The following is a 23,292-nucleotide window of genomic DNA, read 5'->3' as shown; positions in this document are numbered from 1 at the left end:
ATGCAGTGTGGAAATTATTTTGGAACTAAATGAAAAAAAAATCCGTATGTGTTTTTTTGTGTAGATAAAACAACACCTAAGGAAAACCACAAGGAAACTTAGATTCTGTTGAAATATTAATCATATATACATAAAAGAAAATGAACAAAAAGGGGTATTGAGTTGAGGTACAGCTGCATGAGTTTCTGCAAACTAGCCTGCTTTGATAACTGCATAAAACAGTTTTACAACCTCAACAGGCCTGAAATGATCTCTTTAACAAAGTGCCCTGTTTTTGCACATTTCTGACAATTACTTCAAATCTTAAAAATAAAAACAAAAACATTTCTTTTTCCTTTCCATGACATAAAAGTGTAAGCTAGCAACCAACAATAGCTTAAACCACTACACCAAAGTAATGTTTTGTAGCATTTGTGAATTTAAAGGCTTGTTTCTATGATAGAAAAAGGCATAAAGAGAATCTGCTTTTTTGCATTTTATATTTCATTGAGGAGGAACTGTCATTTATTTATCCTGTAAATTGTGATTGTAATTGACAGACTGAAATCCTTACCTTGCCCAAAACCCCAATTCTGCTCCCATCAATATATGGCTGTTTCCGCAGATACCTGAAAATATAGACAAAAACAGCATTATCCTTCAGGCCAAACTGGTTTGATGTACACTGTGTTAGGGTTGAATGTTAGATGTTTAGTTAGATGTTTATAAAACAACATGGAATGAACTATCACTGCATTACTGAGTGCATATGTAAATGTAACTGAAACTGCAGTGTGGCCTGAAATTGAAATATAAACCATAAAAGAGTTTCATATATCATCACCTTTACCTCAATGCAGATTAGCACTTACAATATAAGTCTATGAACAGTTCACTAAGCAAACCATAAGAGCAATGTGGCCTAAAATTAATGAGGAGTGTAACTAAAATGGTGAAGTATGATCTTAAATTATAATATTAATCAAAAAGAGGCCCGATATCTCATCCTTTTCCTTTGCTCTTAGACAAACACATATAATCAAAGCCTTAGAGCAATTTACTGAACAAACAGTAAGAGTAATATGACTGTGAGCTGAAAGTCAGAAATGTAACTGAAATTGCAATATTAGCTAAAATAAGCTTTATAAATAATTTTGTTTACCTCATCTCAAGATAATACTTATACTGTGAGCTCACTACACAAACAGAAATAATAAGCACAATATTATATTATTTAAATGTTGTCAGATTTTTAGGTGTGAGGGGTAAATAAGTGGGGGTTTAAACACAGACACAGAACAGAGAGAGAAAAGAGATTGAGAATCTGTCTTACTCCAAAGCAGCGAGTTGGTCCTGGACCTCCACCACTCCCAGACGTTTGTGGACTTCCTGTAGAATTTTTTGACCTTGGAATCCACTGCCCCTGCCGTCCAGACGAGCCACAATGACATTATCAGAGCTGACCAGCACAGAGTCCCAGTCCAGATGGAAACGATCACTCACCTGCTGACCACCAGGGGCGCTGTCACTGAAGAAAGAAAGGAAAAATAAAGGTTTGTTGGTATGCGTTCTCATACACATGTACAGAACACAGTGTAAAGAGTGCAAGGCGACTGGCCGTGTCGGGTAATCAATAGCAGGTGATAGATAATCAGTGATGTGACAGGATCAATAAAGAGCTAACAGGCTGTGCGCCCTGTTGTTGCCGTAACACTTCTCTGATTAGACACTAACATGACCGGACGCTCTCACACACACTCTGCCATTTCAGCTAGAGTGATGTGATATGAGTGGCCACTCTCAGGATTATTGATCCACGTTTGAATCCCAGAACCAAATATCAATAACACAACATGACTCTATTTTCAAGGTCTAAAGTGATTCACTTACATTTTACAGTGTTTGTGAAAATTGATTTTAAAAGGCACAGGACGAGCTCATAGTTCATAATGAATGCAAGCTAATCTGTGTAACGCTTCGGATGGCCTAATATGCCACGCAGCGCTGGAAAAGTTACTTTCAAAATGTGCTTTCAAAAAGGGTTACAGATTACTGAGCACCTAATTAAAACTGTTATCAGAAGCAGCATATAATGGATTACACAATTTCAGTAATGTGCTCTGATTAGTTCCTATTATTTTTGAATTACATTCCATTTAAAAGCCATTTATTGAAGTAATTTCTTCCGAGGACCGTGTTGCTTGAAAAAAAAGTGTTGGGTGTAATCCTAACAATGAATAATAAAAAATAAACAATAATTAATCATGGTGTCAGAATTCCAATTAGAAATATTATTTCTTTGTACTCTCTGTCTGTCACAACGTGCATATCACTGCTGTCAGAACAAAATTTTGTATCTCCAAAGTGATAACTTTACAGGAGAAGGAAAAAATATGCTTTACTTTTAATGTAAGTCAATGGAACCAAGCAATTTTGGGCCATTTCATTGGGTCCATCTATTATGTAATTTTGAAACAATGTAAAGGGCAACAGGTATTTTCTAAATATGAGACACAAGGTTTTGTTCCAACAGTAGCGATATGCTATGTAGTTCTTCTTCTCCTTCTTCTACTTATTATTATAATAATAATAATAATAATAATAATAATAATAAATAATAAAGTTATGAAGGCATGTGTAGGTTCACTGGTGGATTTGGAGAGTTAATAAACTTGGTCTATTGACATTGTAGACATAGTGAGCCCTGGTTTCTGTCACTACCACCAATTAAAAAAGAAATTGGGAGAAATCACCTATAACATTCATTCTTCTCACTGCAATTTTAATGCAGTAATGTTTTTTTAATGTTTTGTAAAGACCCAAATGTTTAAACATTTCCTGAATTATCTGGTAGGTGACCTGATGTTATGACAATTTGTAAAGAGAGTAAAAATATCTTTTTGAAATGTCATTTCGATTCTTGGAGGAAGCTTACATAGGTTTTTGAAATACAAGCCACTTGTACAGTTAATAATTCTGACTAGAATTGTATTCTCATTGGATTTAAACATGGACACAGACTGGTCACTATAGGGGATTTCAAATCCTTGGTTTTACAAGTATGAAAACAAAACAGCATGCAAATGATTGGTTGATATTCACAATTGCTGGAAGTCGTCACATTAGAAGGAAAAGATGTGTTGTATGTGTATGTGTGTGTGTAAAAAATGGTTAATTTGAGGGTAAATAGATAAACGTACAGTATAAGGAGCACAGGGTGCTGATTGCTCTCATCAAAATCCAGAGGGAAGCTGAGCTCCAGCCGTAGCACTGCAAACAAATTCTCATTATAAGATTCATCACTTTGAACAAACCGCTATTCTGCTACCACTTAAAGTGTGTTTATTATTACCACAAGCCCCATTACCACAAGCCCCACTGTAAAAACCCACCAATTTGCTTGGGCTGACCACATTTCTGTCATTTCTGTGCTAATGATGGTGTTTTGTTACCCTGGTTATTGTAGAGTAAAGTTCTGATCTCTCTGCGTGGGATCTTTCTCTGTCTGAGTGATTCTCTGAATTCCAGACCAGAATCTAGAGTCATATGACCTGCACAGTCAGAAAAAGAGACAATGTATCACCTTCAGCCACCATATCTTTATACATACACATACATACACACCAACACATGCAAATCCTCTACATTATGTTGATAATAATTGAGAGGTTATGTGGTTGTTCTATGATATTAAGTCTTTAAAGTCAGTTCTAAGATAGAAATCCAACAGGAAAACATAATCATTGCTTCCATGCTGAGGAAAACTGTTTTAGTTGTCAAAATTGTGTTTAACCCCTTAAAATCCCAGGCTTATTACATACTAAGGCTTATTACTGAGTAACCACAGAGACTTCGATGCAAACTGAGCTATTCTTAGGTTATAGAAGTGTGTAATAAAACTTTGGGGCTGGCCAGAGGGCTCTGGTCATTTAAGAGGTTTACCTATTTATATAAACAGAAATGCACAATTAAGGATTAGTTAATCCATCACTAAATTCATGGTACATTCCCGCTGGTTCACAAATATAATGCTGCTTAGTTGTTTAACAAGCAAAATACAGCCAGCTATCATTTTTGAAGCAAAACAGGAACATTTTGACTCCATTATTGACAATAGAACCATGAAACATAATAATTTATATGACAGACTATTTTTAATATAATTCTTTATGTTATGGACTGTCATTTTCTACCCTCAGAGCTGTGCCTAAGCATCTGTGGAGGCCAGAATAATTAATTCTTTCCTTCAGTGTTAAATGACAGTCAGGTGCAGGAGCCACCACATTGTTTTGAAAGCCCAGGCTGTGGCTTTAAATAGCTAGTAATTGTATGATCTTTAACAAGGCATGTGATAATTTAGTTTTATTCTGAGGTTATTAGTGGCAAAATACCCACTGAGTCATTAAAGTAGAGCACTCAGCAAGAAAAAAAGAAAAGGAAATAAAAAGAATAGACAGAAAAAGAATATTCATATTTTGACATTTCTGAATGACCAAGTATTTTTGTCAGCTGTAATTAGACTGAGCAGTCAGACTTTGTGTGTGTGTGGGCGCATGTGTGTGTGTGTGTGTGTGTGTGTGTGTGTGTGTGTGTGTGTGTGTGTGTGTCTGTGTCTGTGTCTGTGTGAGTGCTTAATACTTACGGGTGATGTTGCCAAGCTGATGTGCAGTAGTCTTGGGAACACCAGGCCCTGAGAAAATATGAGCATTTTAACTCATCAGGCAAAGTAAATTACCTTAATTGGGTCTGCTTAGATTCTGCTAAATTAGATTAAGTCTAGATTAAGTTAAAACTAGAGTCAAGCATTATCTTCTCTCTTGAAAAATGGAGGTAGAGAAATATTATATGTCCAAAAGTTTGCAAACACCTGCTTACCCAACAATTTGTTCTAAAATCAAGGGTATTAATAGTGAGTTTGTCCCCCCTTTGCTGCAGTGACAGCCTCTACTCTTCTGGGAATTCTTTACAATTAGATGTTGGAACATTGCTGTGAGAATTAGACTGCATTTAGCCACAAGAACATTAGTGAGACCACAAATGTCACTCCATCTCATGAATAAAAGGGTTTCACTGCTCCACAGTTCAGTGCTGTGGAGCTTTATACCCCTCTAGCCATCTCTTAGCATTGGGCATAGTGAACTTAGGCTCATGTGTGGCTGCTTCAGTGCGTTCCATTCTATTGTTCCTTCCTTTCTGTGGAGATTATGTAAGTTGTATGCTCATTATACAAGTTGTTGAACACCTGTGTCAGCAATGGGTGCATCTTAAAGTAGCTGAATGCACTAATTAGAAGGGGTGTCTAGAGACTTTTGGACATATAGTGCATGTGTGTATTACTGTGAAGTAGTGGGGGTGTACCTGCACAGTGCAGCAGTACTGCTTGTGAATCAGAGCTGAGGGAAGCGTCGTAGTAGGAGCAGTGAGGTTTGAATAGAGAACATGTCAAACACTCACGATGAAATGGATCCACTGTGCTCACCCTGAAGACATGGGTCAAAACATAACATCACTGTCACACATTGAACAGAAGTCTTTAAAAGCAGCGTAAATGTGTAGTAGTGCGATTTCTGTAGTAGTGTTTAACCCCTTTAACTCTAGGGGCTACTTTCCTGGATATGGATTAATTAAGTGTTAGACTTAATTGCATTAACAATGGTGATTCATCATTAAAATATTTTTTTACTCCAGGGTCTAAGAAACTGGTCCTGCACTTATTATTCAATTATTAATCATAACAGGTATTATTCAGCAACTGCTATAAATGATTTGGTAACTACTAAGAAACCAGTAGGTAAGTTATGTAGTTGTGAGAGAGAAGAAATGAGGGGTGTATATACAGGCCCTTGCAGTTTAACCCCTCGATGGCCAGGGTCCACCACCAGGCCCAAAGTTTTATTACACACTTCCATAACCCAAGAATAGCTCAGCCAGTTTGCATTAAAGTCCCTGTGGTTACTAAATAATAAAGCTTAGTTTGTAATAAGGGGTTAATCGTATTTCACAGTACCCATAAAATATGTCTGACTAATGAGGAATTTCAGATGAACCATGCATTATAAAATTGATGGAAAATATTTCTAAGGAACTATGAACTGTGTATGGTTTACCAAAAAGGAAGCACGCTGGATTTTAAGTAAGCAAGTAAACCGTTCTAAAAGTGTTTTCTTCGCTTAAGTGATTTTTGAGGTAGTTAATGCATTTGGTTTTTGACATCAAGAAAATATGCACTTGTGCTGCCTGTTTTATCTTGGCACGGTAGTCTTTGTGGAGAGGTGTGGATCATTTTAATAGCAAGAGGTTCCCATCTCTCCCATTTCAGCCCTCTTTGCTTATTAGTAGCTCAACACAGAGTCAAATTTCACACAGAGAGCCAAATGTTTCTTATTTAATCAGATAATAGAGTTACAGGGAAAATATTTTATTTATTAAATTATTATTATTTTTTAAGGTAGAATGGCCACTAGAGGGCCTGTAGAAAGAAGCCCCTGGGTTAATGATCACCTGCAAATGAAAGCCCCTGGAAAGCTCTGTGCTCACCTGTACAGGTGCCTGTGAGAGGCTCCACCCTCTGTGCTGAGATAATAACTACAGAGAAACAAGAAGACATTCAGAGCAATGCTGGTGCATAATGTTATTCTGACTTATTGCTTATGAATGTGAGAGACAGAAATGGGTAAATATATAGATGGATACAAAGAAGAGTGCATGCCTGTGTGAATGCGTGTGTTTGTTTGTGTGTGTGTGTGTGTGTGTGTGTGTGTGTGTGTTGGTGTGTGTAACTCACACAGTGTTCAGGCTCTCGTCATAGGCTAGAATCTTAGTGACCTCCCAGCTGCCAGAGGTCAGGTGTCTTATATTGACCTCTGAGCCTGGTTCCTGGACACACGAAGAGCGGGGGTCACATAAAGAACACAATTATTGGCAGTGTCCAAAAGACTAATTAACTATTTAGTGCGTTGTTTAACGAGTATGTCGTTATGTAGTGGAGTCTAAAAACACAGTGGAGAATATCCAGAATGTGACTTCTGTTGCAGAGTGAAGAGCAAACCCATGTATTATCAGAAATTCTGTTCCCTATAATATTGTTTCTGTGTCATGCTCCTGATTGTCCAGTTTCAGGGACCATTTCAAACTGTCAGTGTTGTGTTCATCTGTAGTGACTTTTTCCTTTGTATCTATTTGTATCTGTTGATTTTATAAGTGAAACAGTTATGATAATCACTGGCAATGATAAAAGCATGTTTAATTTTTTAAATTAATTATTGTTTTTTCTAAATTATTTCTCATAGCATATTAAAACAAGCAGAAAAACTCTATACAACATGAAGACTGCAGACTTTCAATTAATAACACATTTGTGCTTATAAGAACAAGAGGAATTGGCATTAAAACAGAAAAGAATACAGACTTAAAATACAGACTTCAAGCTAGCAATATGCAAGAGTTGAATAATTTAGCAAAAAAGAAAGTCTTGACTTCTAAGGGTTAACTTTATAATAATGAGTCTCCCTTATTGGGTTTAGTATCTGTGTTTAGTTGTAAGGAATGTGTCTGTGTGGAGCGTCTCTACCTGCTCTGACATCATGGTGATGTGGCGAAAGGATCCTCTGCTGCCGTGCTTTATGGGTAATGTCATAAAAAACGTGGTTCCGTCTTTGGAGAACACAGGTTCTTCATTCTGCACCAATGACATAACAGGACACTGATTAACTCTGCCTACGCAAAAACACATAAATGTCTAAGAAACCGAGAGCCTGATGTACTGAGCACTTTGCACCAATTTCACAATTGCACAAACTGGACGCGATCTGTCCAGGTGTTATGTACAAAACTGGCGCACAAGCCTAAATCCACAGTTCATGGGCCGTATGCATGGTAAAACACAAAATGTACTTCTCTTACTCATACATAAGTGAGGGTCATAAAAAACATGGTAGGACTGCACAAAAGCTGGGTGGGTGGGTGGCTGCAAGTTTTCCTCTGCATTTAAAAACCAGGGGTAAATTTGCGTTCATGTCTAAAAAGACTTATAAAAGACATGTTGTTTGAAGACTTCCTTTACCAACGGCAGCAGACAAGCAGCCATGATTCACTGAACTTTCATTTTCTGTTTTGACTCAATCTGGCTAGATTGTTTCACTGTTTCGTTTTAAACCCTGTGCCTCATGAGTGAGCAGTTAGTGGGCGGGGCTGTGCGCAGTTCGATAAGCTACAGTCTCATTAAATCAAATGTTAAATTCAGGCGCATATGGGGGTACATCAAGGCTCCTGTGTTCGTACGTACATCTAGCCCAGAAACTTAATACTATCCACGATTAATATCAATATGGATATTATTTTAATTTTTTACATTTCATTATTGTTATTTCATTACCTGCTGGTCGATCCACTTGTCTGAAGTCATGACATGTTTCTATGGTAAGAAAAGGTGAAAGAGTTCAACCAAGTCAACCCACAAGAACAATCATCTCTGCTTTTGTATGTGTATTTGAATGTGTGTCCATCCACAGAAGCAATCATTCATCAGTGTGTATGTGTGTGTGTGTCAGTCAGTAAGAGCAAACACACGCATCTCTGCTTGTGATTGTATGTGTGTTTGTGTGTGTGTGTGTGTGTGTGTGTGTGTGTGTGTAGCTGTGTCAGAGATCACCCACCCATACACACTCTCCAGTGTGTATGTAGCACAGTGAGAGGATGGATGTGTTCTGAGCTCTGTTCAGCCAGCGCACAGCCACATACTCCTCAGTCACCCACCTCACCATGCTAATGTAGTACTCACTAGCAAACAAACACAAACATGTTTACAAGCACTTTGACATGGTACTTACAGTGTTTCAGCAAAACAAACACTATTCATTATTATGCACATTATTATTAAATATTAAACTTAATGTGGCAATTATTAAACCATTTACTTCTCTCTATCCCACTTAAACCTGTACAGCACTGCACATTTTATATTGTTACATTTATTTCATTTTTACTCTATTTATGCAATGTGTGAGTATGTGCTAAAACAAAACATACTGGACTGATAAACTTGGCTTATAAATTCTGATTCTGATTAATTGTCATACATTATCAGGCATTTTACATTACATATTTCATTCAGTGTGAGTGTGAGTGGTACCTTTTCTCCAGGCTGCTTGGGGGCAGCAGCTCTTTGGTATGCGATGAGCCATCCAGACTAACAACACTTAGCCTCACTGTTGGGTTTACCTGACCAAACTGACACACACACACACACAATGCAAGTCTCTCAGAATTTAAAATTATTTATATGTTGCAAATAATACATTAGCTTATTAATATTTAGTAACACCTGTGTAGTTAAAGGTATTTTAAGTTACTTTTAGCACATCATATATATTGCAGCTTACATCTGGGTCCTATATTGTCTCCAAAGAGAAAATCACAAAGTCCTAATGGATTTCAAACTCATGGTTTAGCTTTAAATATTGTTTGCAGCAGTACATAAGTCTGACAGAAATGTATGAATTCTACTTAAAAAAAAAAGTTTGGCAAAAATATTTTTGAAAACTGCCTGAAAAATTGAATTCCAAAGATTAAATATCACACAATATGTCATAAAATACATAAAAAGAGTATGTTGAGGGAATTAATTAGCACAAAAACAGGTGATTAAGAGTGAAAAATGTTGTATTTATACCCAGTTAATATTTCAGCTCAGTTCTGTCATTGTGAAGGCAGTTAAACTCACACTTAAGATGCGATTTAGAAGCTGCTGAAAAGAAAATTTGTAACTGAAATACTAACTGACACTATGAAATTTTGCATTGTTGCCTGAATGTAAGATTAAGCTTTTTGCTTTAATTTTTTTCATGGAAGTCCATGAAACATGACCGGACATGCGAGTTGGCATCATCTGTGTCAGAGTTATGCTGTGTTTGTTAACATAGTGATGCGATACTGCTGTTATTTTGAGAGTGTATAACACTAGCTAAAGCTAAACGCTGTGAAACCGTCCACACAGTTCACACAGGCAGAGCTGATAACAGCAGAGAGAGGAGAACAAGCTGAGTGAAAGGTTGTGGTTTGTGGCCTTCAGTTTACTGAAAAACACTATGTATTAGTGAACTGAGCTACTTTAAGGTACACCCATCGCTGACACAGGCATTCAGTTGCGCACACACAGCTTGTGTAATCCCCAAAGGAAAGCCAATGCAATGGAATGCTTTGCACATGAGTCTAAGGTCACCATACCCAATGCCAAACATCTGCTAGAGGAGTACTGTGCAATGTCAACAAAAGGTACTGTATAGGTTTAAGGTAGAACCAATGTAAACATACTATCGAAGGTACAACAATGATCTTAAGATTCAATTGTGTACCCTAAATTTTTAAGGTACAATACATTCACATTCCCAGGAGAAAAGGGGCATGATTGTATCTTTCCATAAGCGTAACATATTAAAACCAAAAAATAGAAAATGCAGAAAGAGAAAATGCAACATACTGTCCTGAAGACATACTCTTGAGGGTACCGCCCCAGTGACAGTTTAGTACCATTATTTTTTCTGAGAGTGTGGAACTGTATTCTCGGGAGTGATAGAATACTGTTCAATACATTCAGAATAAATTGGAGTGGAGTTTGTGATCCAGAACTGATCATCCAACATCAGTTTCTGACCTCACTAATTCTCATGTGACTGAATGCAATCAAATCCTCGCAGCAATGTTTGAACATCTAGTGTAAAGCCATCCCAGAAGAGCAAAGGCTGTGACTGCAGTAAAAGAAGACAAACCCCCTATTAGTATCTTACGTTGGATGAGCACAAACATTTAGACATATAGTATATGTATACACAGTGCTCTCTCTCTCTCTCTCTCTCTCTCGCTTTCTCTCTCTCTCTCTCCTCATTACTGCTGCTGTCTACTGACAGTTACCCAACCTGACAGCAGCAATCAGACTGATTCACAGAAATAACCTTCAGTCTTTCTCTCCACAGAGGCTGTTCTCCCTATGCAATATAGGCTTTCATGCGTGTGTTTAATGATATTTTGTTGTGTGTAGTCGTGTTAGTCTGCAGTGGTATCATTAGACTAGTTTCTGTTTCTGAAGATGATGAGTTTCTGGTCTTCTGGTCTTGAGTCACACACTCATAAACACAAATTAAACTTAAACACAATGTTATTTATGCACATGTTCCCACAATCCACTAAAGCCACATTATTCTAAAACAAGTCTATATTGAGAGAAATTATGTGCTACAGGGTTTGGAGGAAGAACATTTCCATCATCAAATCCCCAAAAAACGAAACCCTCTTACCGTTTCCATCTGGGTGTGTGTTCACACGTGTGTGTATTTATAATAGCTATGATTGCTGTAATTGAATCCTGTGCCCTTGGACTGAAAGGCATATTTATTCTAAATTAATCTCATCTGGCTGTCCAATCTGAATATGAAATATGAAAACACTTTGATTATATGAATTGGCCTTTGTGTACCTGCCCTTCAAATTCATGCGGTCAGCAGCTGCATAAATAAACACAGCAGAATTTTGCTGAGCTAAAAGGTGTGAGCTGAAGGATGTGTATTATAAATGTCACCTGCTCCGTCCTTCTGTACTCCTCTTTAGTCGCAAGGAGAGTTCGGTCTGAGAGAGTATTTGTGTGTTTATGTGTGTGCGTGTGTATGCAAATATGTTGCCGTTTTTATGGAGTATACATGTGAGGCATTCGTTGTGAGTACTGTGCATGATCATTATTATTGTGCATTATCATGCATATTATTATTTATGTTACTACAGTACTGTACAAAAGTCAAAGACCACCATTAATTGTTTTTAATTTTCAATAAAAATGGCCATTAACTACAAGTTATTTTTTATTCATATTTCTGAGGAGATTAGATATACAGTGTTCCACTTGCACATGCAAGAGGAAAGTCGAAGGAAAATAAGCGGAAAAACTGAGTTTCCAGAACTCTGGTGTTCAAAACATATAGTGAAATGTGACTCCTAACAATCTTGCAAGAACTGGTAGACCAAAACTGTCTCTCAGTTTCTCTCAGAAAATCAAGCTCCACTCTTGCTTCAAATATAAAAATTCATGTGTTTCTGTCCATCCTTCCATTGTGAGAAGACAACTCAACACTATGAGTCTGAAAGGATGCGTAGCTGTCAAGAAGCCGTTGTTGAGAAAAAGTAATAAACAAAAATTTCTAAAAGTCATACAAAGAAGCTGCTGGTGTTCTCAGAATAATGGACTGACCGCAGAAGAGTCCAGACCTCAACATCACTGAATGTGTGTGAGATGTTGAATTGTAAGAAGCTGATAAATCAACCAACTTCTAAGCCTGAACTTTGAAGGTGTTGAAACATAATTTACATATTGTAATTAGTTGTTGAGGCATCTGAATAATTTTGTGTTAAATATATATTTTCAGAGTTTTTTCCTGATGCTGAAAAATGAATAATTTTACTTAATGGCCATTTTGACCAGATAATAAATAAATTAAGGGCGGTCTTGGACCTTTGCCTAATACTGCATGTACAGGGAGTGTGCAAAATAAAGGGAAACACCACATGAAATGTTCACACTCAATGTATGTGGTAAATCTACAATATAGGTGCACTTTATAAGTATACAGTAAGCGACTGTAGCCCATCTGTTACTGTACAAATTATTAACCACCCTCTGCCTTGTCCATTAATAATGATTACAGGACCTCTGCTACAGGATGCTACCATCTACAGGACCACTGCTGGGTTGAGAACGGTCAACACAAAAGTACACAACCATCACCAACCTGTGTTCAGAAACCTACCACTGAGGAAAAGATAGAGGATAACTAACATAAAATCAGGAATTTTATGCTACTTGAAAAGCGACACTCTGAAACTGTAAAAAGTAGACCAACAAGGGAGGTGTGTGTAATGAAGTGAACAGTAAGTGAAACACTGCTGTGTGTGATCTACTTGGATCAGTGCCTGTTTAGGTGTTACTGCTGTGCTTAGAATGGTCCACCACCCATATAATATCTGGTCAGTGGTGGTTTTATGGTGGTCATTTTCCACTGGGGGATGATTTAGAGGGCGGCTAATAAATTGTGCATCAACAGATGGTCTACAGTCAATAATTGTAAACCTACAACATGCATTTATATGGTAGGTGTCTCTGATAAAATAAGCGATGAGCATGAGAATTTCATGCGGTGTTTTTGTTGATTTTTACACCCTCTGTATGCAGTATATATGTTTACATTTACGTTTCACATATTTAGCAGATGCTCTACCTGAGCAGCTTCAAATGCTAGACTAACACCTTGATCAAGACCTCTTTGTATAGCAGTAATGAACTAAGGGCAGTATATGACTTACAAACTAAAAATAATGACAAAAATTGCAATTAAACTTTATGTTGAGGTAACAAAGTCCATCTGTGCTGACTCTGCTTTATTAGATTGAATGGAAATGTGTGGCATAATTAAATTGAATTCATGCAACATTTTATTCTTTAGTAGTCTGTGGCATTGCTGCCTGGAAGTGTCTGATATGATTGGATGTGTATATGTGAGTAAGTACCTTTGGGTAAGGGTAGTATACTCCTCGTGGGTAGAGAGCCCCAGTAAATTGCGGCAGCAGCATGTTTGGTACAAGCGTGTCATTGATAGTCAGGAATGCTAGGCTGGACCCCTCTGGAGACCACCAGTGAGCTACTGATGAGTGCAGAACCTCCTCTATCAGTCAACCCAAAAAGACAACAAAATACCACAATCACCTGAATTACACTCCATCAGTCTATTATCAGTCATTCTCTCTGTCTTTAAATCATCCTTCTTTCCTATGCATGCTTAATGTTGACACACACTAACAGAAGACGCCACAAAGGGTTCTCTGAGTGAAGCTTTAGAAGGACCACTTTTGATTCCCTAAAAAAGAGATTTGTGTGTCTAAAGAACCCTCTAAAGTATCCATGCTCTACATTTCTCTTGTATTTAATTTTCCCCCTAAAGTACACTTCTGATGTTTGTGTGGTTTTATGTACTAAAAGAGTTACAATTAATTTTAATATGACCATTTTACATTTTCCAACATCAGTTTGTCCCTTAGAATGAAATAGTTTCTGTTCTGATTGGCTGACCTGCATTGTAACTCATTCAAGAAGTAGTCCAGGCTGAAGCACATCTCATCTCATCTCATCATCCTAACTTCAATATGAGCACATATATATATATCGCTGCTGTTGGAATAAAACCTTGTAAACCTTGTAACCTTGTATTTTGGGCTGTTTCTGTTGGTCCATTCAAAACAGAAACACACAGTGTAAAGGGCAACAGACATTTTGAAATTATCTCAAAAACAGAAAAATGACAAAAGTGGAGATACAAGGTTTTGTTCAAACAGCAGCGATATATATAAATAAGACCTTTAAAGGATTAAAGAAACCACATATAATGTAGTTTCACATACAAGGTTCTTCTTTCTTAAAACTTTTGCATTACTTAGAGGTACTTTAAATCTTAAAAAGGTTCTTCACACCATATATTCAGTCATAAAAATGGTTCTCCAAAGTAGAACCCTTTCTGGCAAAAGAGAGAGACACAAATAAGCACAGAGCAATAAGGTAACATGTCCAAAGTTTGATAAACTTAGTAGCTACAAGTGGAGAGAAGCTATTTCAGTACACAGAAAAGAGAAAACAAGCACACAGCGGGAAGATGATGTACGACGCAGGTGCAGGTGTGGCAGTACGAACATTAATCTGTCTAGAATTGAAGTAAATTTGTACAGCAGATATTGCAAATACACATTTTTTTAAGGTAAGTTGCTTCACCCACATGCAAATACAAACATGTCTATTATACCAACAGCTAAACTGTCTTATTATACTGATTGAAATTACATATGCACTACTGATTCAAACCGAGTGAAACTGTGATTTCAGGTGATTATGGTTAAACAGAAAGAGCTGCCCTGCATAATGGAAAACATGATTGTAAACAGCAACACAGCTAAAGCACAAGCTTTACAAATTTATTGTGCTACATATTCAATTTTGGACATAATAATTTCTGTTTGAAGAGAATATATTAAGAGTTAGACCTGCTGTAGGACATTAAATGTATCCAATAATTTATCTTTATTTAAGAACTATCAGAAAAATCTCCACTGAAAAATAGAATATGGCACATTGGGTTTAAGCTGAGCATCTGCAGATTGAGATATATGATGTTTGTGCTGAATATGTAAATACGTACGTGATTTACTGAATCAAACAGCAAATCATTTTGTATAGCATTACGCTTATTAGGGTGATGGTTAATGTACTGACATCCTAAGACAGTCCTTGGATGTCTTTCAGTTGGAGGTGGCCAGAGTGATGTGTTGCTATGGTAACAGACAAGAAAAGACCTTGAGCTTGATCTGAAAAGATTGAAACTCCATGTGGTGTAGCTGTTTATTAAGGGGTAAAGTTAATGCCACAAGTAAGGGCATATTTGTTAGCCCATTAATAAAAATATGGAATAATTCAATTAAATAAGTATGATGAACATTTTTGAAGCTGAAATATCAGTGATTAGGTTGCTTGTGTTTATGTGCTTGTATGAACAGAAGCGCAGTATAGTGTTTACCTTCATACAGCCAGTCAGGGATGCCGTTGAAAACCAGCCCATCTCGCCCTGATGACGTCAGTCTGAGAGAGCTGCTCTTTACATCTGACTGGTAATAAATGTTGTTTTCAAAGATGTAAATCTGAGAAGAAAATGAGGGAGAGAGAGAGAGAGGGAGAGAGAGAGAGAGAGAGAGAGAGAGAGAGAGAGAGAGAGAGAGAAAGAGAGAGAGAAAGCACTGTTGAAATTTTTCTATATGCTTAATACAGTAACTCTGAAAAGTTTGGAAATACTTATCATGACTAATTGTTGTTACATTCATTGTTATTAATTTGGAAGATAAACAATGAAGATTGACTGACACCACACACCAAAGAGCTTTTTAAAAAATGTTTTTTTTTTTCAATATTTCAAGCTTTTTGGAAACAGTGGAATACTGTATTTATGCAGTTGAATTCAACTGAATTCAGCAGACTATAACATACTTTTTTACGCAGTTAATTAAAAGTCTCTTGATAATGAATGTATTCACTGCTGCTGCATTATTGATATGTTGTTGATGTGTTACTGAGAGTCTGTTGAGTGTTTATTCCATCTAAAATGACCACTCAAAATAAAGTGTCACCCTATTGTTTTCTTACTTTGTTGTTTTAGAAAAAAAAGCATGGCAACTATTTATAAAACTTAAAGCTGTTAAGCTGTTTCTTGGTTTATTGTGAGGGTCTGTTAGTTAGCTAATCTATCTAATGTAAGCTAACAGTCAGGGTGAAATGGCTGTGGAGTGTCACCAAAAACAGTAAGAAGTTATTAAATAATATACTGTTATGTAATTGTGGTATTTTCTTATCAAGTTTTCTACCCCAAGGTTTAATAATCAATATAATAGTTGATGACAAGCATGGCCATAGTATGATGCCCCATGACAATAAAATAAAGCAAAATTAGTAATTAAATAAAACTCAATAAAAGGCCTAGTGATGCTTGAAATAACCTATTCAGGGAGAGAAAATAAATGGCTTCATTTACATAAATAAATAAAGCGATAAAAGTGACAATAATAATAATAATAATAATAATAATAATAATAATAATAAATCAGATGTTAAGATTATATCCTTTTCTACCAGCATTAAAATATCAACAGTGAGCTGTCTCCAGAACGTGAAAAATGCTGGACACTCCTAAAAACAAAGCATTAAGTGCTCAATGCCCATTTTGGAGTGTAGATTGGAGTGATAGCATCACATCAGAATCATTTTATACAGGCATCTTAAACAAATTGGTTTTATATTGTTCAAAATAGTGATTTCAAACTTGTGTACATATTTTCATAATGTTCACAGAAAATGTGATATTATGTGTATTTTGACACTAATACTTTATCTCTTACAAGGTAATGACAGAGAAAAAGGCACAAAGATATGAAACAGCAATAAAACAGAAACTGAGAAACATCATCTGATGCAAAAAGATATGCACAAATAACTAATCTCCCTCTCTCTCTCTCTCTCTCTCTCTCTCTCTCTCTCTCTCTCTCTCTCTCTCTCTATCTCTCTCAGTGAAGTGTTGCTTGTCTCTGCAGGGCTGGTGGTGTTTCACAGTGAAAGATTAATCTACAAATGCATAAACATCAGCACCGTGCAGATACAGTTGTCACTGATTGCTTAATTACTTCCCTGCAAGCACACTGTAATAATGGTGGTATTATGCAATGCTAATTGGTTGTGTGCACATGTGTGCAAGTCACACTGCAGCCCAGGTCGCCTACAGCACTTCTGACATAACTCCGATATTGAAGACTAAGTGTGTTTGCTGGTGTGTTTGTTCTCTCTGTGCAGAAAGCAGGTGGTCTCTGGGCCTAAGCTAGCAGAACCACAGATCCTGTACAAGCACAACACAACCAACACAACATCATCACGGATGTGTGGAATATTTACTTCCTTTCTGTATTTCTGGATCACAGGATAATTAAAGGGTCTGCACCAGTGCGCTGAAATGTGCTGTTAGACTCTCTTGTTTGTGCTGCGCGGTGCTGTGTGGGATTAGATTAGCTTTTATTATCCTGTTCTGCTCTATAGGACTGAGTGTGGATGCATGGTGTGTCTCCATGGTGTACTCACCAGCTGTTGCCCCTGAACTCCCCAAGATGCAAACTGCAGAACGGAATCCGATACCTCAGGGGGGTTCAGCTCATGTACTTCTCTATACACACACACATACATCCACACAAACACACACACACACGCACACATTGAAAATTTGGATCATCACCTTTAAGCACATCTCTCTCCCGTCTCTGTGCGAGGTGGTTAGTTTAGTGCTTTGATGGTAAATACCTGGTAAGCAAATTGTAGATCAGGTAAGATGCCAGGAAGGAGTACCGGTATACCTGAAACAGGCAAAATCAGAACACATTGTAACACATAATTTGGAAAGTAATGAATTACATTTACTCTCATTACAGTACTTGAGTACCTTTTTCCCTGTAATGGTACTTTTTTGAGCAGCATTAAATCACAGTACTTTTACTTTTGAATTTATAATAAGATACTTTTACTTCACTACTTTATTTTTATTAACAAGAATTACAGAATAAAAGCTTGTTTCAGCTTGTAAACTACAAGAATGTAATGTTAAATTAAAAAGATTCAGTTGTAAAAGCCAATTAGAGAAAGCAGCACCCAGCTTAAAACCGCAGTTCAGCCCTGAAGCATTCAGAGATGTTTAGTGGAGAGTGAATAACACACACAAGGAATACGAAATTTGTCCAAATTTGTCCAAACTGTCAGTTATTTTCAAATGAACTAAAGAAAACAGCATTATTATGACCTGCCTCCCAAAACCTGTCAAAATCCCTGCTTTTCAAAGGCCAGCTTGTACCCTGAGGAAGCATACAAACAGTTAGCTGACTGGCCAACTAATCTCAGCTAAACATGTAGTGTGTTCTCTTACTATTGTCTTCTTACTGCATTGTTTTAGAATAAAAAGCATGGTAGCTATTTATGAAACCTAAAAGCTGTCGCTTGTATGGTTTGTTGGGAGGGCATGTTTGCTAGCTAATCTATCTAAAGTAAGCTAACATTTAAGGTGAAAGGGCTGATGTCACTAAAAATTACAATTTTAACTGAGACAATTTTAAATCTACCCATTTTCAGGTAATCTGATTTTTCAGGTAATCTGATTTTTTTTTTCTTTCCAGTATAATGGAATACTTTGGTGGGAAAAAAAATCCTTATAATATAATAATCTAATCATAAAATGCATATAGTATAATGAAAACCGTGTGCCTTACACAGCACACAGAAAGATGTGTAAATATTGTTGCATTAGTAGAACGTACTATGTTGAGTCTCAGTACTTTGGTATTTTTCACATGTAATATCATGTTTTGCTTTAGTTCTGTTTGTACAGGTTATTTCTAATGATACGGTAGTTTCTTTTATTAATGCTTTTACTCAAAACTACTCAAGTAAATTAGCACTACAGTAACAGTACTCTTTCGTAAGAAGGCATTTTCAGCATTCTTTCCATCCCTGTATGCATGTGTTCATAGGGTTATATTTATAGCAAGTATTACAATTACAGCTATAAGGATAAGGTTAAGATTAAGATTTGGTCTTCGTGCAACACAGCAAAAATCACTGTTTACTGTTAGCTGACATCTCTAATACAGCTCATTATATGTTTGAGTATGGGCATGTGTTTGCCTTCCCCAGTCACCACTAAGAGTCATAAACATTACTGATCTATGAAATTGAATGGATACAAAATTAATTTCTACAATCTGAACTACAATATCACTCAGAGTAAAGCTGGATATATGTTTGCAGCTTTTACTGCAGTCTGCACTTAATAGAAAAAGGTCATTTCTTAGGACCTTTTTGATGTCGTATGTTAGGAGAACATAGTTGAGATCTGGTGACACTGCAAACTTGGAAGCCTTAAATGTTGCCTGTAAAAACACACACACACACACAAAAAAACAAATGTCATTCTAATAATTTTTGAAATGAAAAAGTGAACTGTTTTACAACAAGAAAACTGAAAATGTGTTACAAATACCAAAGTGACTAATCTTTCAAAAACATTTAGCCAGAAGCAACACATTTACCACAGACAGATATAATGGTGTGCTAAAACCCACAAAACACTGCGACTAACAGACTTTGCATATTACTAAGACATACAGTACTGTTTGGAATTTTAGAATCAATGTTTTCAACAATATATAACTAAAAGTTAGATAAAATATAATAGAATAAAACATCTAACACTACCATTTGGTGTCTAGTTTATAAGATTTATATTACATCACATTTTGGGTTGTAACTGATTCAACACGTTTGTGTTATGACTGATTTAACGCGTTTTGTGTGATCACTGATTCAACACGTTTGTGTTATGACTGATTTAACGCGTTTTGTGCGATCACTGATTCAACACGTTTGTGTTATGGCTGATTTAACGCGTTTTGTACTATCACTGATATCAAGAACACAGCATATTTTTGACACACACTGTGCAGGTATAAAACATCTAGACACAAAGATATTATGAAAGAATTACACAGATTAAACCTTAAAGATCAGCAAATGGGCCCACACCTCAAATCCCCACTCCCACCACTCCTTTTACTTACAATTACTTAGTAGTTTCACAGCAGTTACTAAATAATAGGCTTGAATGTAATGTAATTAAATTGTTAAACAAGGTCATTCGGAGTGGTTTGACTGCTCCTTTCTAGAGAACCTTACTGAGTCAGAATTGGTGGTGATAAGAACCAGACAAGAATTCAATACCTCTAAAAGCTACCTCACAGAAAATGATTGTGAATCGTTTAAAATTAATATGAAATGGTAACAAACACATTTCCTGATGCCTTAGGGCACTGTTTTACGATACTAATGTGATAAGGTTTTGGTCTAAAACATACATTTTTCAATCCATTCATGGTCGAAAGGAACATGCAAGGCATTTTAAAGCAGCATTACGTGAGTATTGGTGTTTTTTGCTAATAGGGTCCCCCTGCAGTTGTGGAATGTATTTCACTTTTACATCACTGTCATAAATACAAATCACACTGCGTGCCCCCCACATGAACAGCTGTACACATGCATTTGTTGATGAGCTTAATGATACAGAATCTAACTTCTCTTCTTGTGCAAGCATGTCAAGAAGGCATATGGACGCTACAGATTACACTCGTGATTTTGTTTGTTTCTATGTCTAAATCTGCAGTGTCCATAGGCCTGCGTGATGCAAATGCATGAAAAGGGGAGGCGGATTCTGTAGGCGAGATGGAATTTGGTACAACACCTGCAAAGAACATCAGAAGAGAAAGAACCATTTTGACTTACAAGGTTTTTATTGCAGGTGGTTGCAAACTTTCAAGGTTTATTTGGTGTGAGATTAACTAATTCTAATCAAACCTTTTGAAGTGAGATTAATTTATTTCTTTGCATGCTAGCCTGAAACAGGACTCAGGTTAGATGACTTGTGGCATCCAGAACAACTACAAAACTCCATGAGACAGGGATGACACAAACAAGGTTACAGCCTTTCATAAATAACATTGGCAGGCACGTATACTCTACTGTCGGATTTCCGTTGTTTTCCCATTAGCCATGAGACTGTCTTACATCCTTTTATCTCTTTTAGCTGTCGCCAATGAGTAAAAGCTTGGTGTCTTTTTCTCCTCTTTGGTTCCTCCAACAACGTCTTCTTCGGTCTCTTCGCAGCCTCTGGCATGATGTCCATGCTGGAAATACTGAGATTCTTCTTATAGCTAGCTGAATTGTGGGTGTGTAACGTGGTGCTGTAAAGTGTTACGGTTCTCACTAGAGGTTTTTTTGCCTGCTCTTCCAAAGTTACACAGCACTCTAGCAGGTGTTCTCGCCCGCAGTGGCAATGACAGAGAGGCCATTCTCCCTATTATCAGTCAGTGTACTATCAAAAAGATTTTGAAGCTGTTCATTTAAGGTAAAATTCTTACATAATGTTGCTTTAAGGCAAAACAGCCCACAGATAAAACTTCAGAAGACACTTGTAGGATCACTGGTCATTTTGGATAGAAAATATGTCTATATTCACATTAACAATTAATGGTTATGTTTACATTAATGCTATTACATCTCAACGATCGAATCATGCAGAAGTTTTGAAAAATTGGTGCAATTCCCCTTTAACATCTGTTCTGAGAGTGCAGAACTAGTCGATGTATAAAATTACTCACAAATGTAGTGTTCTTCATTAAGAGCTCAATCTGATTGGTCTGCAGGTCTGCTTTCATCACGTTACCATCTCTGCTCTTATAGATGATCTCCGCCTCTGAGGGCAGGGAAGAAAGAAAGAGAGAAAGACAGAGAATGAGAGAGAAAGAGAGCTGTCACATTTTGACAGTGTATTTCTCTGTAGGCTGATGTTCTTCTTTCTCTGCTCTTTGACAGCAGTGATTTTACCATCAGACCACACTGCAGACATTCAGCTGTCCAACAACCCTCAGGCCAGCATCCGGACTCTCACCTTAACTCCACACATTAAATATTTACCAGGCCGAGTGGAGCCTGGGCAGAATGCTGCTGCACTTTTCAGTCGTCAAAGTGTGTGTGTATGTGTTCGCAGTTGTAAGTTAGCGTGTAGTTAGCGTGGAGAATCGGGTCTGAGAGGCGACTCTGTGCTTGGGCCGCATTTAATGAGATTTCGGCAGCGTCTCTACAAAGCCCGGGCGACACATGAAAGCAGCCGGCAGCCATGAGAGGAAAGAGAGGAAGTGAAAGTGACAATCCTGTCAGCAAACAACTGACTCTAAGAGGCAGATAGAGGAAGACAAGCATTAGCGACAGCGAGAGAGAGAAACACTGAAAGAGGGACACAACAGCTTTAGAAAGGCTGAGGCAATGTGGAGAGACTGGGAGAGAGACACACAGCATTAGAAAGACTAAGAGAGAGAGAAAGAGAGATAGAGGGACATAAAGAGACACAACTGCACTACAGAAACAAAGTCAAACATATTAGTGAAATCTTGATAAACTAGCACAGTGTGAAAAAGTACAATCTATCCCTGGCAAAGAGTGAACAGCATCTCTTGCAGCAGCATGACATCAACTCAGAGACAATGAGTAACAAATTCCTCACCCCTTGATGATCCTTACCAGTACCCAGCGTTATGTATGTAAACTAATATACATTATGTGTATATACATATGAGATATATTACTGTGCAAATGTCATGGACCACCCTTCAATTATCAGTTAAAATGGCCGTTAAGTGAAAGTTATTCATTTGTTTCTAATATTAAATATAAGATAATCAACATGCATAAGGAAGATAAAAGTAAGAGGAAAATAGTGAATAAAACAGGAGTTTCCAAAACTAGAATTCCAAAAAAATACTTAAAATATACAGACAATGGAACTGCTTACAACCATGTAAGACCTGATAGACAAGATAAACAGTACTTAAAGCTTTCACCTGTACTCTTAAAGATGAAAGCTTTATGTAGAGGAAAAAATCAAGCTCCACTCTTGCTTTGGATCTGAAAAAAATCCACAAGTGCTTCTGTTTGTCCTTCTACTGTGAGAAGACAGCTCAACACTATGAGTCTGGGATGTGTAACTGTCAATGAACTGTTATTTAGAAAAGAAAATAAGCAAAAAAGAAAAAGAAGAAAATCAGACAGAACAATGGACTTGCCCCTCCACAGTCCAGACCTTTGGAATTACTTGGATTGTGAGA

The 23,292-nt window shown here is 37.0% G+C and overlaps 1 protein-coding gene across 1 annotated transcript in view; it reads right to left on the bottom strand.

Moving 5' to 3' along the window:
- Positions 1–23,292, bottom strand: part of LOC118806616 (inactive dipeptidyl peptidase 10-like) — a 63,395-nt gene that overhangs the window by 3,776 nt on the left and 36,327 nt on the right. Inside the window, exons 4-21 of the mRNA XM_036568101.1 lie at positions 21,790–21,884; positions 19,435–19,509; positions 17,894–17,946; positions 17,678–17,759; positions 15,579–15,699; positions 13,528–13,682; positions 9,110–9,207; positions 8,634–8,757; positions 8,354–8,392; positions 7,550–7,657; positions 6,764–6,855; positions 6,517–6,564; positions 5,338–5,459; positions 4,622–4,669; positions 3,432–3,530; positions 3,180–3,249; positions 1,313–1,507; positions 554–608 (exon numbers count right to left, since the gene is read on the bottom strand). Of these exons, the coding sequence (XP_036423994.1) occupies positions 554–608; positions 1,313–1,507; positions 3,180–3,249; positions 3,432–3,530; positions 4,622–4,669; positions 5,338–5,459; positions 6,517–6,564; positions 6,764–6,855; positions 7,550–7,657; positions 8,354–8,392; positions 8,634–8,757; positions 9,110–9,207; positions 13,528–13,682; positions 15,579–15,699; positions 17,678–17,759; positions 17,894–17,946; positions 19,435–19,509; positions 21,790–21,884 (1,679 nt within the window). The remainder of the gene's footprint in view (positions 1–553; positions 609–1,312; positions 1,508–3,179; positions 3,250–3,431; positions 3,531–4,621; positions 4,670–5,337; positions 5,460–6,516; positions 6,565–6,763; positions 6,856–7,549; positions 7,658–8,353; positions 8,393–8,633; positions 8,758–9,109; positions 9,208–13,527; positions 13,683–15,578; positions 15,700–17,677; positions 17,760–17,893; positions 17,947–19,434; positions 19,510–21,789; positions 21,885–23,292) is intronic.

The sequence above is a fragment of the Colossoma macropomum genome, unplaced genomic scaffold (assembly GCF_904425465.1).
Source record: "Colossoma macropomum unplaced genomic scaffold, Colossoma_macropomum, whole genome shotgun sequence".
Lineage (NCBI taxonomy): Eukaryota > Metazoa > Chordata > Actinopteri > Characiformes > Serrasalmidae > Colossoma > Colossoma macropomum.
This window is presented reverse-complemented; position numbering and strand designations above follow the sequence as displayed.